The 16,355-nt window shown below is 45.9% G+C and overlaps 1 protein-coding gene and 1 long non-coding RNA gene across 27 annotated transcripts in view; one reads left to right on the top strand and one right to left on the bottom strand.

Moving 5' to 3' along the window:
• RBFOX2 (RNA binding protein, fox-1 homolog 2) overlaps positions 1-15,979 on the top strand; it is a 114,005-nt gene extending 98,026 nt beyond the window's left edge. For 7 of the 26 annotated variants that reach the window (XM_017737833.1, XM_017737836.1, XM_017737829.1 and 4 more), the window contains 5 exons: positions 4,124-4,166; positions 6,582-6,658; positions 9,101-9,189; positions 10,106-10,178; positions 11,298-15,979. In XM_017737833.1, coding sequence (XP_017593322.1) covers positions 4,124-4,166; positions 6,582-6,658; positions 9,101-9,189; positions 10,106-10,178; positions 11,298-11,352 — 337 coding nt within the window. In that variant the 3' untranslated portion in view covers positions 11,353-15,979. Of the gene's footprint in view, positions 1-1,485; positions 1,526-3,789; positions 3,914-4,123; positions 4,173-6,581; positions 6,663-9,100; positions 9,193-10,105; positions 10,179-11,297 lie in introns of those variants that run through there. The other 19 variants (XM_008636405.2, XM_008636403.2, XM_017737830.1 and 16 more) reach the window with 14 other exon arrangements.
• The window catches only part of LOC108447548, a 15,808-nt gene continuing 320 nt past the window's right edge, over positions 868-16,355 (bottom strand). The window contains exons 2-4 of the long non-coding RNA XR_001863167.1: positions 11,072-11,085; positions 9,467-9,469; positions 868-879 (exon numbers count right to left, since the gene is read on the bottom strand). This is a non-coding gene — a long non-coding RNA (uncharacterized LOC108447548). The remainder of the gene's footprint in view (positions 880-9,466; positions 9,470-11,071; positions 11,086-16,355) is intronic.

The raw sequence follows: 16,355 nt of genomic DNA, 5'->3' as shown, positions 1-16,355 counted from the left end.
ATTATTAAGAATGTAGCTAAACTTGAAAATTTTTTTTTTTTATTTTTTTTTTTTTTTTTTTTTTTTAGTAATAGCATGCAGAATTTTGGCAAGATCTGCTGGGCTTTTTTTGTGTGTGTGTGCCTTACAATAGGTGGGTATCTGAGGGTGGCAGGCTCTTCGCAGCATTTCACATTCCATCTGATGAGTAAAAATGATAGTCAAAAGAATAGCTAGTGTTCCATACCTTCTTTTTCCTTAATTTTATGGGTAAGTCATGCACATCAGATCCATGAACATAACAGATGGTGGGGCTAATGCTTTTTAAAGCCTTGAGCAAGTTGGTGTGGAGCTCTTCAGAGGACAAAGCTGGAGGAAATTCCTCAGTATGTGAAGCACACGCTGAACTCAAATGGGTGGGGGGCATCCCCTCTCTTCCTTCCTCATCCTTCCCCAACCCCTGTCCCCAGAGTGAGCTGTGTAGCCTCCTGCTAGTGAATGCTCTGGTAAGAGCAGCTATTTGGGAGCCCCAGGCTCTGTTTAACAGTTTTTGTGCTTGAAGTTCTGAGAGAAACAAAATGATGGCTTAAAGCAGAAAAAGCACCATCCCATGGAAACCCTTCCAGTTGCTCCTCTCTGCTGTGGAATAGGTCATTACTACCAGGGACTCCCACTGCACCTTTCAGTTTTCGGATCTTGGACCAGTCACCTAACCTTTTTAGCTCATTATCTCTGCTTGTGAAAGCAATGCATTGTGGGTATTTTTGGTTTTTTCTTTTCAATTACATTTCTCTGTGTTTACTTTGATCAGAATTGATTGACTTGTTTTCCTGAGGTGTTGCATCGGTTCTTTAAGATGCTGAATAATAATACTTTGCATGCTTGTGTGATCAGCCAAATCTTATCGCATGTCTAATGTGCAGGGTAAAAGCAGGTGATGTATGGATGTCAGAAACAAAAGTCATGCAGCCCTGTGAAGCGTGAAAAATGTAATCAGGCACAAGTCTCTGAACCACACTTCCTGACATAGGTGACTCCAGCCCCTGTGGGACGCCTTCTGTGAGGGGCTCCTCAATTTCACAAGCCCACTTGATGAAGCCAATGTTTCTGTGTGTTTAGGGGGTAACTAAAATAATTGCAGGAGAATAACCAGAGTGGAGGTTTCTAAACCCTTGTGTCTCTCTTCAGGACGTCAGATCTTTTTGAGTCAATATTTACTGTCCAAGATGGTGGTTCCCCTCCCTCTCTCCTTTGCATACTGTCTCCCCCTCTGCCCGCCCCTTCCCCCTTTGCATGCCATGGAAGATGACTTGGAGCCGTGCGTGCGCACACACATTCTCTTGCTGATTTGCTCCTGCCAAAAGCCCAGGTTGTGGATTCATACATCACCTGCCTGTGTAAAACGCATGTGCATGCTGCCGTCCTCAATAACCGGAATGTGTTTTCTGTTCTTTTGTTTTTTGTTTGTTTTTTTGTTTTTTTTGTTTTTGTGTGGATTTTCTGCAGTGTGGTTTACCAGGACGGATTTTACGGTGCTGACCTCTATGTAAGTACACACACTGGAGCCTTCTTGTCCCCAACCCCTGACAAGCCAGCCTTTTTTTGTTTTGTTTTCTTTTTCTTTTGGTTTGTTCGTTTGGTTTGGTTTGGTTTTTTAAATATCATTTACTTTAATTTTCTTCTTCCTTGTGGATATATATATTTATATATTTAGGAATGCAAGCATGCTTCTCTGTCACTGCGCTTGCCCCTGGGTGCAAGACCTAAGCCTTTGGGTTTCCTGATCATTGCCAGGGTCAGTTTATTGGGTGTCCTGTCCCCCACATGCACACTGGTACTAATCAACTTGAGAGATGATTAGCAAATTAAAATTTCTCTCAACACTTCTCTCATTTACATAATTTGGTATAAAAATAACAGGACTGGTTTAGCCTCAGACCTTCCCTTTCCTTCTCCCCCTCTTCCCTCCCCTTTCTCTTCCCTCTTGGGGCCCTTTCAGGTTTGATTTGTGCAGCCCACACTACACTGAACAAGTTGTATGTTTTAAAATGTTCATGTGCCACTGGGATGTGGAGATTATCCCTTTGGGGAAGACACTGGGACTGATTAAAAATGGAGACTGAGATGCTAGAGTGAAAACTGACATCTCATTTTGCTGGTAGAAATGGCACCTAAATAAGCTAGAGTCTCTCGCCTCTTTGGGGAATTGTAAAGTACAAATATGTGGAGATGTTCGGTTACAAGAGTCAGCAGCCTCCTCCTGTTTGGGAATTAGCTGTGACACCACGGGAGACTTTGTCCTGTCATTGTCTTTGTCCTACTCGGTCAGTCTGTACTGCAAATCTCCAGGGTGTCTGTGTGTACATAGGTGGGTTGTGGATGGAGGTATTTGAACTGGCCAGTGAGAAAAGTGGTTTCCTCTCTGAGGGAGAGCTGTTGCAGAGCAGGAATATGGTAGGAACATGCCTTTCAAAGCAAAAATATTCAGGGCCACTACTGCCATTGCAACTTGTGGCCTGCCTGGCTCCAGCAGAGTTCCCTGTTGTGGCATTGTAGGTCATAGCTCTCTGGAGAAGTTTTGTATAGTTTGGGTAGTGGCACAATTGTCAGCACGGATTTCTCATTCCCGCTCCTTTGAAGGTGCTATTCCTGACATTTATAAAGAGGACCCTGGGGTTAGACTCAGGATAATGGATGGAACTAGCTTTTGGATTTGGTTGGTTTATATGGAGGATCGAGTTCTGGACAGGTGGTTTTCCCAGCCCAGGTACAGGAGTTGGAAGGTGTGCTCTCTGAGATGAAGAGAACTGCGTGCATTTCTTCACTCTTCCATATAATATCTTGTGTGCAGTCCTTTAAAGATTGATCTGCCTAGTCAAGTGTTTCTTTATAAAGCTGTGTCAAGGACTACAGAAGGTTCTGCATTTTCCTGCCTCACTCCTAAAACACTAGCTTTACAGACACTGATTTGCTATGGCAAGAAACCAAGAAAATGAGTGGTGCTTAGTGCCTCTTCCCCCAGAGTGTGGCATATAAAAGGCTGCCGTGTTGAAAGGGAAGACTGGCCAAGGTTACTCCCTATTTCTTCTGAGAAAGCTCCATCAGAGCTTTTGTTGGGGAGGAGAGGCTTACTTAACATGTTTTAAGGACAGAGAACTCAGCAGTGAAGAACACCCCTAACCACTTGGTGCTGCAGAGCAGTACTGCCGCATAACACGAAGCCAAGCCCCCAGGTCAGGGTAGAACCATTAGGTGGATTTCTGATGATTTTGCTGTTGGTGGCAGTGGTGTCACTGTCAGAAAGCAGGGTGATAGAAGAGAGGATTGCATCAAAGTAGATGGTGGTGCTTTTTCCTGTGTTATTGCTGCCTAGAGCCCTCCAACGGAGCTCAGGAAAAAGTTACCATTATCCAAACTTGAAGTTGCCCTTCCAAACAATTTGCTTGACGCAGGTGGAATGATTGCAATGTCCCTGTGTCTCGCTGATTTGTTGTGCTTTTCACTGCAGTGCTTCCATCCCCCTGGTTGCTGTGATAGGTTTACCCAGATTCTGGAAGGGATGGCAGAGGATACTTCAGTTAGGACCGGGGGGAAGTTAAATCGAGATTCTCTTAAGACTTCTGAGTCCATAGGGTTGTGGAAAGGAGCTGAGCTGGCAGGGAGTGGTTAATGAATGGTAGGTAAGAAGAAAGGGAAGTGTCCCAAGTTTGGGCTGCTTTTTCTGCATATATGCTATGCACCGATTTCTCATGTTCCTCCTCCTCCTTTTCCTCACTCCTTTTTTCTTTCCTGGGGCAACCATCCTGCTAGCCATTTCTTCTGGGAAGAAGGCATTCCATCTGTTGTTGGATGCGTCCCACTCTGGCAAGACACCTGAATTGATAAAACAACCTGCCCCAGGATGCAGAGGGCTTCATTTCGGATCATAAGAAAGGTTATCTTTCTTCTACAATGGGGTCAATCTGGGTGGCGGGGGGGGAAACCCAAACAAACCCACCCATGCAAAGACTGCTCCTGCTTGTGAAAAGCGTGCTTGCATCCACTGGAAAGAAAAGGCTGGTGAGCCCCGCTGTGGGCTGTTTGTATGATTGTTTCTTTCCACAGCTGTGTTTTTTTGAACTGCTCTTCCTGTGTTCTGTTATAGAATAGTCTTACAGGAACCAATCATTAGCGCTAAAATACCTCAGGTAGGAGTGCCAGTGTGACCTGCCAACCAATCAGATTGTGGATTGCAGTGGAAAAAACTGAATTATACTAACCATTCCAGCACCACATTAGAGATGGGAACAGAGGCTTTTTTAGAGCAGCGCAGACTCACGTGTGAGCCAAGCCCCCGCTGTAGCAGGGCGGCGTGTGTCCAGATTTCATACCAAGTGGCATTTCACTCAAAATAAAAAAAAACAAAAACCAACAAAAAACTAAAAACCAACAAAACTTAAATTCAGTGGAAGGGTTAACAAGGTCATGCTTGTCCCATTACCATGTAGAAGCACCTGCTGCAGTGGACACGGTTGTCCTGTCACCTCTTTTAATTCATTCATGCTCATTCCTGGTGCACATATGCCACCCTTCTAATACAGAAATACCAGAAGCGGTTCTAGCCCTTTCTGCTTCTCAGCTTCTGTTACATCGAAGTATAGGGGTGGAGAAGACACATTTGAGAGATGACAAATAAAAGATCCTAAAATTGGGCTCGCTGCCTAAACCTGGCAAGCAGTAAAACGTACCTATCTGGTACCATGAGTTACACATTTCTCCAGGCATATGGAGACACTTCCATCCTAGGGGCAGAAAGGCTCTTCGGAGTAAACAGGGCCAGTGACATACTTTGTGTGCCCTTCTAAGGCAGGAAGGGAAAAAGAAAAGGGAGGTTTATACCACACTGACATAGTAAGCTGTAGTTTTGGATTTCCTCCTGCTCTCGTTGGATTGATCACCTGATACGGACTTGAAGAGTGGAAGAAAAGATGTACTTGAGCTGAACTGCATAAAATGCTAATTTATTTTCATTAACATACTCAGTAATTGGAATGCTGCTTTAGTTGGGATTGCAGCTTCCTGTATATGTTGTTTTTCCATGTTTGTCTTATTTCAGAAAATATAAGAAAATACTGAAAAAGCTGTCATTTAATGTTAAAGAAGGAATTTTAAAATAAAAGATTGCTTTGTTGATGAGCCAAGTAACATCACAGAAGAGTCATTTTAAATTTGGGCTTTTGTTCATACCCAAGCAATATAGCTGTTTGACAGCTCAGGTCTGTAGGCTCAAGCACTATGTGGGGAAAGGGGTCCAGCACAGCCCCAGCAACACTGGGAGGCCAGATAGACAGAGAAAGAGAACTTGACTCAAGATAAAGCAGCATTTAGGCTGGTACTCATTTCTCTCACATGCTCCCCAGACAACCCAAAGCCTGTACCAAAAAGAGCTAATCTTGATTTACACAGTCCTTTTGGTTGTTTTTAATGCCCAGTAAAAATGCATAAGCCTTCTCACTAGTTCCCATTTCCTTATGGAGGCAGTACTTAAACAGTCCCATTGATAGAAATGCCTCTGACATAACGTCTTTGCAAGAAACTCAGCCACACTTACTTCTTTTGAAGTGAGACTAAATATTTTTAAAAACTGAACCTACAAGGGTAACCTGTCCTCGTGGAACCAAATAGGTGGAGTGGGAGTTTGCATGGCTGTCCTGAGTTTCAGGCACTATGCCACTCAGTGGTTTCTTCTGTTGCAATTTGGCTCTGGCACTGAAGGAATGTGTTGAAGCTAGCAAGGGCCTTTTCAAAAATTTTATTTATTTTTAAATAATTATTTCTTTCATTTGGAAACAAGGTTTTTCCTCTTTGTTGCTGCTCTATGGTGCTGTTACGGTTTATATTTACTGGAGTACCTGAAGTGGGTAGCACCAGAAATCACTAGGGGTCGTAGGACCCTGCAGCTGAGCTTGTGGATGAGCTCTGCATATCAGTTACAAGTTTTGTGTGACAGGAATAGCAGGAGAAGATATCTGGTGCATTGGACAAGCTGAACAGGCTTTAGATGCATTTATTGCATTATATAGATGGATCCTGGGTTATGGAGAACAGGAGCATCAGCTGGGTAAGGCAACCTGTACAGTGTCTGCTCTGTATGGTCCCAGAGCTGGGTGAAAAGATTTATGAAAAAACAAGTAATAGTTGCAAGAGGTCTTCCTCTTTCCTTCACCATATTTTGGTGTATTTGGACCTGCCGGTCATGCTAATAAATACATCCCCGTCTCAGAAATCTCCCAGCTGTCCACACTCATTGCTCCTATGACAGGAATGCACCATGCCATTATAATCCCCATTCTTGGTTTTATTTGAAGTACACATAAGTAGACTTTGCAGATCGCTTTAAAATGAGCAGGTCTGCCTGTGCGTGTGTACCTCTATCCTAAGATTTTTTTGTTTTTTCCTTTTTTAAGTAACCAGTAGCTTCAATTTTGCATCAGTGCATGGTTAAAAAGCAATACACGTCAGCTATTTCTTAACTTCATTTCTCCAATGAATTATTTCTCCTGTTTTTTTGTTTTGTTTTGTTTTTTTTGTTTTGTTTTTTTTTTTTTTTGTTTGTTGTGCAGTTGACTGAAGAAATGTTAACATCCCGCTCTAAATCTCTCAGTGGAGTCTCTGTTCCCTTCTCTGATATAACAGATGGGTTATTGCTTGTTATAATTATTAACATTGTGGTGTGGGACAGGGCTAGGGTGGGAGCCATTCTGGGGGGCGAGGGCGGGGTGCTGCGGGAGTCGTTAAGGTTGGAATGTTAACTCCAGTGGTGACTGACTGTTTCCGTAATAGCAGGTTGTTGTGGCTGCACGCTCTAGTACTTGAGGCTGTGTACTTCACTGAGCTTGTGGTAGAGCCTAGGGCGAACTGCTGTCCCAAGAGAATGCTGGGATGGATAGAACTAGCCAATATGAGTCTGAACGTGGTGACTTTGCTGGTTGTTCTAGCTCCAGATGTCAGCATGCTTAGTTTTTAATTTTGATTAATAAATGTTACTCCATTCCCCCTCCCACACCTGATTCCAACCCTTCTTTTCTTCTTCTTTAATTTTGTTTTTTTGGTTTGGTTTGGTTTGGTTCTGTTTTGTTTTCCTTTATGAGAGACATGAGTTAAAAGACAATTATATGATAAGCCTTTTTGGTTTCAAACTGCATCTTGCTGTCATGTTCAGAGTATGTGCCAGGCACATTTGAAGTGGCTTCTGATCTGAAATGTGACTGGCAAGTGTGAAAGTGTGGGGCAGCATGGGAATCAGGGTGCATGCTGAGGCGAGCTGCCCTGCGGAGGGTGGTGCCTGGAGAAAATACCTCCTACACTGTGCCCAAGTGACAAACCAAGGGTTCAGGAAGCTCATAACCTAAGGGGAATACCACAATGGCTTTGATACAAAGTTTTGTCTTAATTTGGTGAGGTTAATGAAGCTTTGATTTGAATTAAGGCTGCACCTCATTCCTCTTGACTCTCTCACATTTTACATGGTGGTGCAATGACACCATGGCAAAACCAAGCAAATCATCCCCAAACCATCAATCCAAAATGTAGGATTTGAAACAGCCAGGTGAGATTAAAAGGGCTAAACTGTAACATGACATCTCTTCCAGGCCATGTGGTGATTGATGTTTCACAGGTGTAGATCTGTGTTGCTTTTTCTCCTGTTAACTAGAAGATTGAAGAGGCTGCAAGTCCCTTTTCTCTGGAGTAGGAAAGGGTCTGCAAACATGTTTTGGATAGCATGTTAGCCTTCACAAGGCTAATGCAGGCCACACAAAACAAACCAATATTAATTTAAAATCATTACTTCTAATTTAAAAGCTACCCGGGTCCAGATTGAGAATTGTTGAGCAAACACACAGTTCTGTAGTGGAGCTGATCTTGTACTCTTAGTTACATATATGCAAAAAATATATAGGGAAGAAGTGGTAGAGGTATGTTGAGCTGTTTCTGGAGGTGAAGAGCGTAACTCTGCCTCCTGGTCCTTCAAGCCCTGAAATGTCAATTGGAAGAAAAAAAAAACCAGAAGCAATCTGGAATTTTCTGATGGTTTTTTATAGCTCATTGTGTTTCTAGAAAGTCAAAACTATGGTTCATTTACCAAGCCCTCACCCCCAACTCCAAAAAAATGTGTTCAGAGATACAATAAAGATCTAACCGGGGGGCTTCAGAGCCCGCTTTGCTGCCTGCTGTGCCACCTTTGTCCCTGGTCTGAAAGGTGGCTGGCCTTGGTCTTTTAGTACCGCAGGCCTTGCTCTGCCCCAAGAGCTCCTTGTGGGAGTTCCAGGAGGAGACTCACAGGTTTTCCTCTGAGTCAGAATTCACATTTTGACAAGACAGCTGTTAAGTACGTTTTTAGTAACTACCTCTGATCACCTTTGCTACAAGTGTGTAGCATGGGCAGAAATGCAGCAGCAGAACAGACTCTTCTGGCATAAATTCCCTTGACCTGTTTCCTTTTTCTATGGAGAGGAGGGGAGAACAGTCTGGTTGGCCTCAATGTTGGTTTGCTTGTTGACAGCCCTGAAACCACCAGGGACTGTCTTCTCTGACCATCTTTTCCTGATTGCTTTTTGCCTTCTCTGGCTATTGATACTTTTGCACTTGTGGACCCAATTAAATTCAAGCTCTTTGGGTTTTTCAGGCTGTAAAAAAGAGAGGTTAAAACAAAAAAAACCCAGGAATTTCTCTGAATGGTCCCTGTTCTAAAATACTTCATATAAGGTGTCCACCTCTGTTTTCCCCTCCATAAGAGGAAGGGGCCATAAAAGTTACCTTGCATGCAAGATTCTGGGTCTTTCCTTGTTTCCATTTCCTCCATGCCAAATTGCATTTTTTGCAGGGTTATAATAATGCTCAGTCTTCCTTTAGTGTATTCCTTCTGCTAAAGAGGATAATGGAAGGGCCTCCCTGGTCCCTCTAAGGAAAGGAATATACATGAGTTAATGGGTGATGCTTGTGATAGACATGACATGGGAGCTGATGCAGTTTGAAACACTTCCTCTCCTTGTGATGTGTGTGACATTTTTTTAAATTTTTTTTTTTATGCTCTGCATGGGTGGACAGGTATCTGTAAAGTCAGTTCTCTTCTCTCCTGCAGGGTGGATACGCAGCCTACAGATATGCACAGCCTGCTACTGCAACAGCAGCCACGGCCGCTGCAGCCGCTGCAGCAGCTTACAGCGATGGGTATGTAAGGGAGAGGTATCCATGGGGGCTCGCTTGCTGTGCTCAGGGATTCAAGGAGCATTGATCCATCACAGAACTTCTGCTTCTTGCCCCCGTTTCTTTGTCTTACCTGCACTCGCATGCGCGCGCATGCATGCACCACCCGACACGGAAGACTTGAATGCACGGTTTGTCTCTGCTCCTGGACAGTATTGCCCTCGGTGTATGTGAGCTGGCACAAATCCTGGCCTCTTCCCCATCCTTGTGGTTCTCTGCACAAAGCAGGCACCGTGGTTACACCCTCAGAGGCAGGGATCTGGCTCTGGGCAGGTTACTTAATCTGTGGGTGTGTTTCTCTCCCCATCATAAAGTAAAAATGACTCAGCTCGTGCAGTGCTCTAGGATGCTTTAACATGCAGCTCTGAATAGATACAAAGGATTGTCTTCATCAGAGTACTTGCCTTAAGATTTTTCATTGCCTGTGCAGTAGGGCCGTGTTTTAATCCTAGCACATGTAAGCCCATTAAAGTTTATACTCCTCTCATAGTGGAGAATTCCTCACTGCTTTCCATTTAGCAGCTGTTACTGTGCCAGTAGCACCTAGTGCCAGCAGTCACTCTCCTCCCTAATTGCATCATGCAATTACCCAAAGGTAAGGGGTGCACTAGCTGTCATTTCAAGGGTGCTGACCTCTTTCCTGCAGGCCAGGCTCGTGGCCTCTGCCACATTCCTCCTGGCAGGCCGTTCTCTTGCCCATCTCATACAATGCATGGCAGCATGCCCGTAGGATCTCTCTGCAGAGGGGCTGCCTGCATGCCTGTGTGTGCGTGGATGCATACATGTGTGTGCAAGGGCATGCTGCTGTGGTCAGACAGCTATTTCTCTGCCCCTCCCAAGTGACTTTTTTTCTTTTTATATCTTTTCTCCCTCTCTTCAGTTATGGCAGGGTGTACACAGCAGATCCTTACCATGCCCTTGCCCCTGCCGCTAGCTACGGAGTTGGCGCTGTGGTAAGTGGGATTTTCTTTCTTGGGCTGTTTCTCATTTCCAGCATGGGGAACAGCTGTCTGCTGGGTATCATGCAGTGAAACTTCACCCAGAAAAACTTCTTTGTTGAAGGAGGAGGTCCTTAGCAGCAGTGCTGGGTTCCCAGTTGTTTGGCATTCATATCTATGTGTGCACTAAGAAAGGAACCAGGCTGTAGGAGACCAGTTATTACTTGGTCTTGCACATCATCTACTACAATGAAAAATGAAAATGAAAAGCGACCAGAACTGCCAGAAGCCAGAACACTGTTGGTGAATCAGTAGAACTGTATTGAGGTGATACATAGAGCAAAAATCAGCAATAGTTAGAGATTCAGGATACCCTTTCTTGCCATTTTCAGTTCTAGGAAGCAAGGGAATAAATTGTTCTTGTGACATCTTGCAGCAGAGCTGCTTCACTTGGTTCCCTCTTGCACTAGTGGAAGGATTCGGTGTCCTGCCTGCCAGCAGTAGTTACGCAAGGGCAGGATGAGGTATGCTGGCATTGGAGGGGAGTGGAGCAGCTTGCTGAAAACATATGCTTGCCCATCTGCTAGCCAGTGCAGTATCTGTGTTGTTGCAAAGGCTGGAATACAAATGTGTTCAGAGAAAAAGACACCTAAAAATAGGTATCTGCAGTGTAGCACCTCTGTTTCAGCCTCAGCTCATCCTGTGGATTCTCTTTAGTCAATGAGAGAAAAACAGGTAATTCTAGGATACCCAGTCATCATATCTATTTTAGACCTTTACCTTGAGGTGAGGTGAAGAGCATCCTAGGAGTCCTGGTCTCCGCAATCTGTAAAGGCAGCCTGGACAAGTGGCTTGAGATTAGGACTGGTGAGTCGCCTCTGTGGTACTGAATTCCCTTCCACCAAGACTTGCCAAACTTCACCTCCAGCTGGCTGGCCATGAGCATGCCCTCCTGAGCCACATCTTTGGTTTTGCAGGCAGAGTTCTCTCTTGCTTCTTAGAGGTGCTGATGGTGGTGGGTCAGTGCCAGGACAGGCCCGTTGGTCCTGCCAAAAGCATTTGGGTGCAGTCCTGGGTATCTCTTCACAGTTCTCCTCCTAACAACCTTTTTTTTCTCCCATTTCATTTCTACAGGCGAGTTTATACCGAGGTGGCTACAGCCGATTTGCCCCCTACTGAAGTGACGTGAGCCCCCTGCAAATGGGACAGCCCCCCCAGTTCATGAGGCCTGGCTATTGCAATATTTACTAGTAGAGGAACTCTATAGCAAGTTGAGGAGGAAAAACAAAAACAAAAACAAAAAAAAAAAAAGAGAAAATACTTTTTTATACCTCACTATGTTCTTTGAATATGTATTTTTTTTCCTTTAAATTTCTGCCTTTAATTCTTTTGTTCCAAAGATTGTGCTTTTTTGTTTGTTTGTTTGTTTTTTGTTTTCATTTTTGGGGTTTTTTTAACTGTGGTAAAAATAATGCATTTCCGTGTCTGTATGTTGGTGCATAGCTTATCCTACCAATCACGGAAAAGGCGATTAGTGATAAGGAAAGCTGTTAGAAACTGATATCATGCAATTAATCAGGAACACGCAGACAGAGTTACTTCCCTGGGTCTGGTGCTTGGTGCCTGTGAGACAGGGGGACGTGAGGGAGAAGTCTCCACCTGCCGTGTTTCTGGTCTGCAGAAGGAAGCACTCTTTGGCTGTGGCTGGGACCTGAATGCTGGTGGGAAGTAGTCATTTGCATTTGGAAATGGGGGAAATGCAGAGACTTTCCTTGTTTCCGTCACCATCTGATGTGCACAGGTTGTGACAGTTTCAGCAGTGTAAGAACTTTAGACTTCGCAAGAGAAGAGTCCCTCAACCTGCCCAAAGACTTCAGCTGTTACCTGCTGTATAGGGGACAAGACTTTGAAAGGAGTTTTTGATGAGGATGATCTTTTCCCCACACACGGAACTTTTACTCGCTGACTTTTGTCCACTGCAGGTGGCTGTAATTGTCTTGGTTTTCATTCCTCCTTTTGAAGATCTTTCTCTCTTGCTGTCCCTTTCCTCCCCTTCATTCCTTGAGGAGTGGCAGATGCAGTGCAGGATCACGCAGAGTACCTCTGTTGCGGGCAGCAAGTGGTTAAACTTGGGGAGGTGAAGCACCTGCAGCCTCGCAGAGGAAGAAAGCGAGCAGAAGAGTCGAGCATGGCACACGCTCTGAGGCCCAGCGTGCAAGGGCTCTGCTCCTGTTCATCCTGGGCTGATTAGGTGCTTCTGCAACTATTCTATTTCAAATAACATGAGTGAGGAAAAACCAGTCACGCATAAGCTGCTTGAGTTGAGGGACAAGCATGTGAGTTTGTGTGGGGGAAGAGGATCCTTTACATCTAACTGTGATCCTGAAGTAGTTTTGTGTCTGGCAGAAGCAGTTCGTGCAAGCTCTGAATTCATAGGAACTTCCTACCACAAGCTGTTTCAGGCCCTTCCATAGCTGCATTGGAGTCCCTGGGTTTGTTTTGCCCAGCCTCTCATAGAGAGTTGTGCACCTGGTCTGCTGAGTCCATATAGACACTACATATTAGAAGACTTGGAAGGCTAGAGACTAAATAACTGAGGGCTCCACGACTCCCAAGACCATCTCCCTTCTGCTCTCACATACAGAGAATTCGCTGTATTTCAAAGACAGCACACTTAGAGGACTGTGAGCTGTGATGTGATGCGGAGTTGCTGCTCTCCAGACCTCTATGTTCAGCTGCTGGCTCCTAGAGTGCTCCCAGTAACCCCAGTGGTCAGAGGCAGGCTCTAACCACATGCTGGAGAGATGCAGAAGTGTAATTGTACCGCGCTGCCTCGACTCCATGGGTTGGTGCTGGGGTGAGCCACTGCCCCCAGAAGGGCAGCTTAGAGTGTGGGTTTGTTGGCAGAGCCTCTCTGGCTCCTGTCGAACACCTGCTTTTCCATCCACCGCTGAATAGGAAAATTCCTGCATTTAACACTAAGCAAGCAGAGGTCCCGCTCCTGGGGAGGTGTCCTGGCCCAGCCACACACAGTCACACATTTTTTGCTCTTCCCCAGTGATGGAGCCTCTCTGTGCACAGCAGAGTGGAGGCACCTCAAATGGGAAGAATGGGAATGCCATTAGTTAAGCTAGGGACCCTGAAGCTATTGATTTTCTGGAGGAATAGCTAGATAAAGGGGACACCAAACTGCCAGCCTGTTGGCCACCTTTTTTTTCCCTGGTTTTATTGTTGGTTTTTTACTTTTTTTTTTCCAAGCCAAAGTTTGGTTTGTTGCTGTTATGACAATTTTTTTGTTGTTTGTATATAAATATTTTAGCTTGAAAATAGGGAGGGGGGGAACAGGGTGTTGGGGCTTTCACAAAATCTAGGAAATGAGGGAGACTTGGTGTGTTTGGGGGCTTTTACTGCCTGAGTTGGGGTAGAAGAGGGAGGACTTGTGGTAGAGATAGTCATATTCAAGGGGAGTTAGTTCCACTGCAGAGCAGCCAGGGGACTTGTGGAGCTGGGATGCAGCAAAAACCTCTACTGGACTTGTTCTCCCCGCTGTGGATGGAGGGCCTGAGCGAGGCCATCCCTCCCCTTCCCGCAGGCAGTTCTCAGGCTGTGAGCCCAGGAGCATCTGCAGAGCCCTGCTGGGGCAGCTGCTCCCCCACTGCCCCTCTCCCACATTCAGTTCAGCTGGTTCTGACTGCTGCTCCCCAAAAGCTGGGTTCTCCCTCCCTGAGTCCCCTCCCCTGCCCTGGCAGTGCCACCTGCAATCCCCCCCCCGCCACTTGGCCTCCCTGGGAGTGGGAAGGCCAGCCCCATTTCTGCCTCCTGGCAGAGTCTATGCATGGCAGCTTCAGCCCGCCCAAGTATATTAGGAATGTGAGGGGTTTAGTGCAGAAGCACCCAACCTTTGGGGGGCCGTGGTCCCCCGATCTCCGAGTAATACCTGTTCTTAGACCATCCAGCCTGATTCCTCCCGTATGCGAGCCTGGCCTGCTCTGGTCCCTCCCTGCCGGGCTCCTCTGGTGCATTAAGCAGCCAGTGTCTCTATGACTCCGCAGTTAATGCTGCAAGATCTTCCCCTGGGGGAGCTTGCTGATATCCCGGCTTCCTGCTCTCAGCACTGAGCTGCAGGGGGGACACCGGGACACTTGCATGGCTGGGGGCCAGAGGTAGCTTGCTGGTTCCAGGTGTCCAAAGCACCAGACCTCCCAAAAACTTGCATGGCAAGGTTTCTTGAGTAAATGTTGTGCCGTGACAGGAGAGCTCTTCAGCCTTTCTTCCCTGTTGGCAAACAACAGCTCCAGTTTCACTCTGATGTGTTATGAACTGGCTAGAGATGCTTTCAGAGTAGCCAAGGTGTGGCTATATCCATCTTCTGAAGAAGTGAGGACAAAGCCTATATCTCCCTATGCAAAATTAATTACGTTTAATAAATTGAACTGGGCCTTGGCTTGTTAGAATGATGGCAGCTAGTGCTTGTCCGTGCGATGGGTCTGCAGTCACAGGTCCCTTGCAAAGCAGGGTTTGGGTTTCTGAGGGAAAACACACAGGCAGCCTGGCAAATAGCTTGCTGTTTGTCACCTTCTAGCCTGGTGGCATCTGGGATTCCTCTTGATGCAGAGAAAAAAATGTTTCTTTAAGTGTAGCTGTTTGTACTGTCTTTCAATAGGTCCAGCCAGTACATGATGACATACAGATGAAATTTTGGTTTGAAGAGTTGATTTATATGATGTGCTGGTCTGTATTTCCTTGCAGTTACAGTTGTGCTGGTACAAAGTAACTTCTACTGGTATAGCATATTCTCTAGTGGGAATAAGTTATATTGATGCCCAGCACATGAGCAAACTGTTGTCCCGGTCCCCATGCTTGGGAGGCTGCACTGCTGTAGGTGGGTTAGCTTTTCTAAGAAAAGCCATGACAGGACCTGGAGGCGATGGGGAGCTCGGTATGAGCCTGCTATAGCCAGCTTTTCCCAGGTTAAGCAGTTATGTGGATCCTGTGTCATGAGTTCAGATAGACAAAGCCATGTTTAAAGATAGCTGTGGCTTGGCTGTTCCAGTGCCTGAGAGGGAGCAGACTTGCCCAGCGAGGAGCACTGGCTCCGGAGTCTGAGACCTGTGTTTCGGACAGGGCTCTGTCAGTGACCCCTCAAGGCTCCCTGTGGGGCAGTCTTGTTGCTACTTTAGACTTCGCTTCCCCGTCCCTAAAGTGAAGTTGAAGTTTATCCCCTGTTCTTACCCATTTTGAGATCCATGGATGTGAAGTGCACAGCAAGAGCTGAGGAGGGTTTTCTGAGTAGCTGGCTCGAGTGCTGGTTGTGGAACGGTTAATGAAGCCATTTCCCTGCCTGAAAAGAGACACTGGCTGCTGGGCTTTCAGTTCCAGCACCCAGAACTCCATCAGTGGGGAATACAAAACAGAGCCTCCTGGTTCTACCCATGTTTTTCCCCAGCCCATCCCTATCTGTATCTTCCCATCCTAGCCACGAAGATGGAGGCAAGTGGAAAACAGGTTTGGGGAGCACTTAGGAATTTAATAAAGGGAAACCCAAACAACAGCTCTGGGGAGCGCTTTTGCTGAGTCTAGCTCCAAAGGGAAAGCACACAGGCAGCCTGGCAGAGGGCCTGCTGCCTGTGACCTCCAGCCTGGCGGGGGGAATGCTGTCCTTGGTGCAGAGGGGTGATTTTTAAAGTGTTTTACCTGTTTGCACTGTTTTAAAATAGGAGGGGGGGGAAAACAAACCAACCTAGTGAACAAGATGAACATCCAATGTAAACTTCTTTGTGTTTTTATTTTTGACATGCTCTTGGATAATGTCAAAACATTTTGTAGTATACACCAGTGAGACTTGATTCTTTGTTGCATAAAACACTATTTTTGGTGATGTTAATGTCTGAAAAGCCCATTCCCTCCATCCCCACCTTACTGATTGCCCTCTCCGCCCTCCAACCCCAGTAAACTTCTCTTCTGCAATGAAAACTCCAGTCAATAAGGCAAGCAGGAGTCTGATAGCCAGAGTGTGAAATGGGGCCCTTTGCAAGCAGGCTGTGGGGTTTCTGCCTGGTACGCTTTGCTCCAGCCAGGAGTTGTCAGGATAGCCCCTGTCCCTCTGCAGTGCCTGCAATAATGGCACCCTAAACAGGACTTGGGATGGCCAAGCCTCGTCTCTGTTGCCACTGCGGACCCTGGAAGACAACT

This window comes from Corvus brachyrhynchos, unplaced genomic scaffold, assembly GCF_000691975.1.
Source record: "Corvus brachyrhynchos isolate BGI_N302 unplaced genomic scaffold, ASM69197v1 scaffold56, whole genome shotgun sequence".
Classification (NCBI taxonomy): Eukaryota; Metazoa; Chordata; class Aves; order Passeriformes; family Corvidae; genus Corvus; species Corvus brachyrhynchos.
Note: the sequence above shows the minus strand (reverse complement) of the source record. Positions and strands in the feature narration are given on the sequence as shown.